Genomic DNA, 8,137 nt, shown 5'->3' on the forward strand with positions numbered 1-8,137 from the left:
TGCCAACATTTTGTGGTTTGTTCTTACAAAGATTCTGTGAGTCAAGGATTGCTATCATCACTTTATGGATAAGAGAATGAAGGCTTAGAGATATGCTTCCCAAGTTCACACAGCTATGTGGCAGAGCTGGCATTCTCACCCAGATCTGTCTGACTCCCAAGTACACACTCAGTCACTAAATCAAATTGCCCCTGCTTGTGAATATTACTTGATTTCTTATAATCATTTTTTTTTTTTTCAAAAAGCCCATGAGGTTGCTAGCAAAAACACATCATGTTTTTGTATTGATATCTCTTAGAAGGGCTTCAATTATGTTTTCTCCCTTGCTTCAGGAATGTCATATCTGACTCCCGCGTGCGCGCATGTGTGGGTGTGTGTGTGTGTGTAAAAACTCAGCTAGGTGCCATTAGCACTTTTTCTCCGAAAGTTTAGGCACAATATATTATTACATAGTGGCTTGGCAATTTTATCACCCTGTATTCCTGAATGTTCTTTAATTAATCCATAAATTTAGAGGTCAACTTAGCAAAACAGAGGACTTTCCTTAAATGTTTTTTATAACTGACTATTGAAATATACTTTCACGCAGGAATTTGAATAGTAATAGATATACTATTAAAGAGACTTGGCATGTTGTTTCTCATGGCTTTCATTTAATTTTGTTTTAAATCTAGTCATCTGTAATGAAATAAAGCAAACCATGTTCTTTCAGGTGTACTGGCTCCATGGAAGCCCATTTGGCTCTACATTTAGTGTAATAAATAACCGCTGTGGTAAGCTGAGGACCTCCTGTAAAAGTCAACAGCACCCTACCGATAGACCTGAGGTTTCTGAGGTGCTGTGTGTCTGAGTTAGTTGTGTCTGACTCTTTGTGACCCCACGGACTGCAGCCCCCTGGGCTCCTCTGTCCATGGGGATTTTCCAGGCACGAATACTGGAGTGGGCTGCCATGCCCTCCTCCAGGGGATCTTACCAACCCAGGGATGGAACCCAGGTCTCCTGCACTGCAGGTGGGATTCTTTACCATCTGAACCACCAGGAAAGCCCAAGAATACTGGAGTGGGCAGCCTATCCCTTCTCCCGGGGAAGTTTCTGTTACTCCTTTGAATGAATATATCAAATGTTACCTTCCAAATACGTTTTTAAAGGGAAATGTAATATCAGCTGTTATTGTCTAACTTCATAAAGGCTTGTTTTAATAGCCGTAAGAGGCCAAGAGGAGGAACAGAGGACAGCCATCTGTGGTGTTAGGAGAGGAACTGCAGTTATAGGACAGTCCCAGATGGGGTAACAGAGTACAGACGAAGTGAGTAAGATCAGGGCTTTCGGTTTCTGGGAGATTGTTGGTGATGGGGTAGGGGTGTGATGGTTAGCCAAAAGGGCAAGCAAGAGAAAGCCATGAGGAAGACACACTTGCCTACTTTATACATTTATACCATTTGGAAGTTGGCACCCTGGCATTATAACTTATTTTGTAGAATCTATTCCAGTGTCTTCTACAAACAAAGAAGATTAGATTGATAGAAAGCACTGAGAGAGGACCATTTGAGAAGCTCTAATCTCCCTAAGTATTATTCTGCAGTTGAAAAATTTAAATGCTTTGGCCTTTGGTCTGGAATGCTTTTATTTATTTTACGTGGATCACTGCAACAGAAATGCACATATTTGCTAAAGGATAAGACATCTATCTGAAGCCTTTTAAGAAACACATTGAACCTGTACTTATTGAAGTATGATAGCTAACACACCCAGATTTGCAGGAAAGTATGGATGAGAAACTTATGAATTGCTTCAAGTAGGTTATTTATGTTGAAAATTGTCCCAGACTACAAAGTCCTGTCTTGTTCTGTGATCCTCTTTTGCCAAAGGCAAATCAATTTCTGGAGGTAGAGGGGAAGTATTCTGACCTACAACACAAATTTGTATCTATAGTAAAAAGTCTTACCTTGAGCTATGAAGTTATTTGATGACTAAATTTAGATATAGTAGCTTTAATGGGAGCAATGTATGGGATAACGATCAGTTCATATTGTATTATGATTCTGTTGCTAAATGCTCACATGAGTACAAGAGAACTAAGCTGATAACAAGCATATTATGGTCCTGTAGGGAACAATGATTGCTAAAATGAAATCCTCACTCTTTTCCTTGTTTCATAGTTTTTTCTGCAAGTCCTAATATTTCATTTGAAAGTGAGATATATGTATGTGTGTATGGGTGTGTGTGTGTGTGTGTATAAGAAAGAGAGTGAGGGAGAGAGACTTTATTATTCTAAGACATGGATTTTGTTTGTTTGTTTTCAACAGTTCTGATGTTCAATTTCCTTTAATATCAATGTCCATTAAATTTTATAGCTCTTTTTTTTTTTCATCACGAAAAGCCATTATTAAATCACGGTGCATGTTACAGCTGATGGCATCCTAGAACTGAGGAAATGAAATATAATATCAGCAGCCCCTTGATATTATATATAAATATCTCATATATAGAAAATTATATGTAATGTCTCCTCCTGCACTTTGATTAAAGTAACCTTGATTTCTAATCTTATTTGGAATCTAGTGGTGGAGGAAAGGACTGCACTCAGCTCAAACAAGAAATCCAAGCAAGTTGCATCAGAAGAGCATACCCTGGAGAAGAAAGAAGCAGTGGAGGAAGGTGAAGGTCCCCAACACAGGGATGCTGGCGCAGAAGAAAAAGGGGATGCAGCACTGTGGGGAAAAGCTGAGGTTAATGAGGTTCCCTCAGGGCAGGGGAAGCCAAAAGCAGAACAGCTGGCATTGGTAGGACAGTTTACAGAGGAAAGAGAGCTCTCTCAGGGCATAGCAGCTGAGGCAGAGGCAGAAGCAGAAGGGGATAGAAGACAGGATAAAGAAGGGTTAGGCGCCAGAGAAGAAGCAGCAGCAAAAGACTCTGGAGGTCCGAAAGAAGGTGAGGCTGCTGAGGCATGGGTCTTGATGCAAACAGTGCTGGAGACGGAGAAGGCAGCTTGTGAGGGTGGGCAGGCTTCAGAGAGGGCGTTGCTGGCAAGTCAGGCAGCAGCTCTGAACTCAGGGTGTGCTCAGGAGACAGCGGCCCTAAGACAGGCAGTGAGGCCAGAGAAGGGAAAGTCTGAGAGTGCGGCTGTGAGCGTGGCTGGGTCTGCAAAGCCAGGCGTGGAGGACAGTGGAGAGGAAGCATGTACAGACCTAGAGGACAGGGGACCCGTGGAAGATGCCACATCTGACCGAGAGGAGGGCTTAGAAGAGGCAATGCTGGGGCGAGACGAGTCGACCAAAGAGAGAGAGGCAGTCACGGGAGTGGAAACACCTTTGAGCTCCTCCACTTCTGAGAAGGTTGAGGCTACTCAGGTGGGGAGTTCAGTGGACAGCCTGGAAGGACTTTGTAAGGACCAGGTGGAAGAGGAGGAGGTGGTGACGGAGTCAGAGTCTAATAAAGATGATGCTAGCAAAGAAATGTTACCTGAGGAATTAGACTCAGAAAAGAGAGAGAGGAGGAAAGCTGAGAGGTCAAAAACACCTCTGGGGGAAACTGAATCTGAGAGAGAAGAGGTGACAAGGGCAAAGGCGCTTCAGGATGAAGACACTTTAGAAGAGGAACAACATCTTAAAGGGAAAGAGGGGGAACCTGTGCAGGAAGAAAGGCCAGAGGAAGAGACACAAGCCTCCCCAAATGAAATGGAGCGTGATGCTGAGGATGAAGCAGCCATGGGGGCATCTGAAGCGACTGAAGACACAGGGCAACAGAGAGAGGACTCACTGAGAGACAGGGAGGTGGACGCGTTTGAAGCAGCCCCGGGGTTTGAGAAGTCCCTAGAAAACAGAGCGGTTTGGGGGAAAGGAGAAGGAGGGGAAAGGCTGAGAGATGCTGGAGCCGCAGAGCACAGAGGCTCAGCAGGGCTGCTCTTTGGTGAGAATGTGGCCCACGAAGAGCAGGAAGAGGGGTCCACCCCTGCAGGAGAGGGGGTGTCAGGAGCTCCCGAAACCAAGTCCACAGGGAGAGCGCAGACTCCCAGGGATGCAGGCGAGGCCCAGGGGTCTGCAACCAGAGATCAAGACATGGTCGCCAGCCAGGAGGAGAGGAATAAAGATGGGCCTTTACAGGGGCCAGAGGGAGTAGCCGTCACAGCCTTGACCCAAGATGTTCCCGAGGGAGATTCCATGATGGCAGGAAAACTCAGTGACGTGATGGATGAGGATGCAGAGAAGGAGGTGCATGAAGAGTGCACTCTGGGGACAGGAGTGACGAAGAATGGGGACCCTAAGGCGGATGGGAGCGTGCATGGCGTGGTTATGACTGTGGAAGATCCCCATCAAGGAGGAGGAGCCTCAGAAGAAGCTGCAGGGAGGGAGGACGATTCTGCTGAGGGGAAAATAGAAGCAAATAAAGTCTCCTCCTTTTCAGATGGTGCTGGGGAGGAAGCTTGGCACACAGTGGGTGAGATGCCAGGAGAAACAGCAGTTGCGGAGAAGGTGGCCATAGAGGGTACAGTGCTGAGCGGGGAGGATGTGCCAGTGGCCGAGGAGATGCCTGTGATTTCGGCACTGGAGGCTGAGGCTGAGGCTCCAGGGGAACCTTCTAACCTGGAAGGGAAGGCCCCAAAGCCAGGGCCAGCTGGGGAGGCAGAGAAGGCTGAAACCACCCTGGGGGCTGAGTCTGAGTTGGTGGGAGAGGAGGCAGGGATGGGGAGTCCTGATGGGGAGGAGGAGTCAGGGGAAGCTGAAGAATTTAGACTGGAATTATCCCAAGAGAGCGGGTCAGAGGCCAGGAGGGAGAGTCCACAGGATGCAGAAACACCCCCTGAAAAGCCCAACTGCAGGGGAATCCAAGAGAAGCAAGAGCTTTCAGTGCAAAGAGGAAGTGAGGACCTGGATGTTTCCTTGAGTCCAAGGAAGGCCTAAGAGACTTCATGGCTGATGGTGAGTTTAAGCCCGACCTGTTTGCAGGATTACACAGATCTCCCACCTGGGGTCTCTTCTCCTATGGGCTGTCTCATCCCTTTATCAGTGCCTGCAAACACACAGGCTTCAGTTCTAGGGGCTGGTGAGTCCAGCAGGATTGGGGCTGGGCGAGATGGACAGGCAGACCAGAGGCATACAGGGACCCATTTCTAGACCCTCTACACCTCGAAATCCCAGCCTTTGCTGTTGCAAGCACAGCACTCAAGGAGTGAGATCCTCCTCTCTCTTACAAGGCCAGGAAGATGGATACAGAGGAGAGCGTGAGCCATAGGGACAAAGGGAAAAAGGCTTAATTTGCCTTTAAATGGGCTCTCTGTCTTTGTTTCTGAAGTTCTGTGAAGTTTAATAAATATATATAGCATAAATTAGTAAAATAAGATATTTGAAACGTGTTAAAAAATATATGTACATCTGTAAAATACTGATGATTGTAACTAAAGACCAAAATTATTTCTAGCATTTCCTTGTGTTTCCACTCTTTGCACGATGTATCCTTACTGCCTGAATCCTACTATTCTGAGTGATTATATTCATAGTTCTATCCTTTTTATTGTCTTTCAGGATATTTTCAAGATGTCTTCCAGAAGACTTGGAGTGGAGGAGAAGGAATCACCGGAATATCTCACCAGGACATTTTTTTTTCAATCGTGTGCTTGTCTGAGCAATTCCCAATCTGCCAGCTGGTCTGTAGCACCTCAAGCACCTTGAGAAGAGGTGCTCAGCTCCTTCCCAGAGTGCTGGTTTCTGATGGAGGACTGGAAGGCTCTTACCTAATTCTACACAGTTACCATGTCCATATTCAAATCAAACTGATCATTTTCAAATGCTTGACTTTTACCAAAGATTACCGGAAAGGCCCAGTCTTGATATCTGGGGTTTCTTTAAATTCCTATTTATTTATAATCACATCTTAGTCCCAGCTTCATACACAAGCATTTGATTTAAGATCTTTGGCTTTGTCTGTGAAAATTAGCTCTAAACATTCTTCCAGGTACCTTCAGTGCTAAAGATTGCTCCAGACCTTTAAGTCCTTCCAGAAAAGGGTTCCATGGCATGCCTAAATAGACTTATAAATAGTCATGCTTTCCATTTATGCCAGATCAGTAATTTAAAGTCTAAATCTTATTTCAAAATGCCCTTTCTTTTTGCATGTTTCTATAGTCTTGCTTTCTGAGATGAACAGGTAAATGCTTGTGGCATTTTATCCTTGGGGGACTTCTTTATAGGGCCACTCAAATTAAATTAATGTAGTGAATAATTTAGCTGAGTAAAACGAGTGACAATCATTACAGCAGGTAAACATTGCACATCAGCCTGTATGCCAGCATTCTAGACTGTAGACTCTGGTTGGTGTCATTCAGTGGAAAAGAAACTTGGATTAAATTAGCATGCTGCTCACCTCCCCAGGTTCTGTTATTTCAAACCTGTGAACTAACCCTGCAGTGCATTGCAAATCAATGGTCATGACTGCTTTCTAAATTACCCCTGCCCCCCATATCACTAGAAATAGTTGTATAGCTGTGTCTCTTGGGGATTTCAACTTCCCTATGACATTTCTGTTCATACACCAGTGTCCCGAAGGGCACATATGTTTGGCTATCTTTTCATTATGTAAGGAGGTGAAAGAAGATGCCCTAAAGCAGTGATTCTCCAGTTACACTACACATTAGACTTTCATGGGGCACTTTCATGAATGAATCAACCCTTGATCCTACCCCAGGGATTCAGATCTAATTAGTTTTAGATGGGCGTAGGCATTAGTTTTTTGTTTTGTTGTTTTAACTTTTCAGTTGATTTTACTATGTAGAAAAAGTTGAGAATTGCTGCCCTAATCATTATACGGTCCACACTGGTTGCCCTATGTCCCTAAAAATCAGGCATACTGTCTTTATTTATTTTTAATCTTTAGAAGTGTGTTTCATTTTAATAAAGGAGTCATTCAGTGATCAAAGGTATTAATATAATGGACCAGTGGTTCACAAAATTTGGCCTTGATCAGGATATCAGCATCACCTAGAACTGTTCCAAATACAAATTCCTGCCTTCATCTCATACCTGTTAAATTGGAAACTCTGTGGGTGGGGCAGAGCAATTGGTGTTTTAACAAGCCCTCTGGGTAATTCTGAGGTACACTATAGTCTGAAAACTGCTGTCACAGACTATTGATTGTATTGAAGATTAGTCTCAGTTGGAAAATGGGTTGCAGAAGTATTGTGAACTTTGTCTCTCTTTCTGTCTCTTCTACCCTCTGTGTCTCTTCTCTCTTTTCACTTGAGGAAATGATGGTCACTATAAAAGTGATGACCTCAACTTTAAACTCATTTTTATTATGACTGTAATGATATATATGTGAAACTCTTCAGCCCCACCCCCTTTTAAGGATGAACATCACTCATGGCACATTATAGATCTCCACTGTCTTACATTATAAAATAGCTTTCCTCTCCATTATATCCAATTTCATTTATTACTGAGCTGCATTAGTGTGGAGTTCTACAGTATTTTTTCTTTGATCTCAACCTCATTGCTACAGAGCACTTTGAATACATAGCACCTTATGGGAGAGATTATGAACTTGTTAATTCCATTGAAGAATTCATTTTGTACAATGTGCTAAGTGGAAATTGCATTGGATTATTTTATATTTAACACATTCCATCAAAACACATTCTGTAAAATTATATTACAATCTGCATGTGGGTTTAACTGTGAAATTCAGTGTTGTGATATTTCAATGAAGTGAATTCTTTCTCTGAAAATACTATGTTGATAAAATTATTTATGTGTTCAACTGAACTGATTTTTTCCCTAGTTTCATTATTAAAAGCATAAATAAACCATATGTATATATATAAGACATAAATGATCCTTTACAAGTAAGACTAGACTTTTAAAATCTTCTTTGTCATTTCCTTAAAATTTAAACTCCACAGAGTAGAGCAGAGAGAATTATTTTCATTGGTCTGTATTTTTGAGTATATGTGTTTATATTCACTCTATATTCACATATGTCTTTCACATACATGTAATAATGTCAGAGAGGAAAATTGTTATCACTATTTCATAGATAAGCAAATAGAAGTTCAATTAAGTGACTTGTCTAAAATCATAATCAGTCTCAGGTCTTCTCACTCCAAACTCTGACTTTTTAAAAAATCCCATACACTTCCTTCTAG

The 8,137-nt window shown here is 42.9% G+C and overlaps 1 protein-coding gene across 6 annotated transcripts in view; it reads left to right on the forward strand.

Moving 5' to 3' along the window:
• The window catches only part of ERICH3 (glutamate rich 3), a 116,882-nt gene extending 109,125 nt beyond the window's left edge, over positions 1–7,757 (forward strand). For all 6 annotated transcript variants that reach the window (XM_070467924.1, XM_020877706.2, XM_070467922.1 and 3 more), the window contains 2 exons: positions 2,563–4,919; positions 5,523–7,757. In XM_070467924.1, the coding sequence (XP_070324025.1) occupies positions 2,563–4,901 (2,339 nt within the window). In that variant the 3' untranslated portion in view covers positions 4,902–4,919; positions 5,523–7,757. The remainder of the gene's footprint in view (positions 1–2,562; positions 4,920–5,522) is intronic.
• Positions 7,758–8,137: the final 380 nt, after the last annotated feature.

The sequence above is a fragment of the Odocoileus virginianus genome, chromosome 5 (genome assembly GCF_023699985.2).
Source record: "Odocoileus virginianus isolate 20LAN1187 ecotype Illinois chromosome 5, Ovbor_1.2, whole genome shotgun sequence".
In the NCBI taxonomy this organism is placed as follows: domain Eukaryota; kingdom Metazoa; phylum Chordata; class Mammalia; order Artiodactyla; family Cervidae; genus Odocoileus; species Odocoileus virginianus.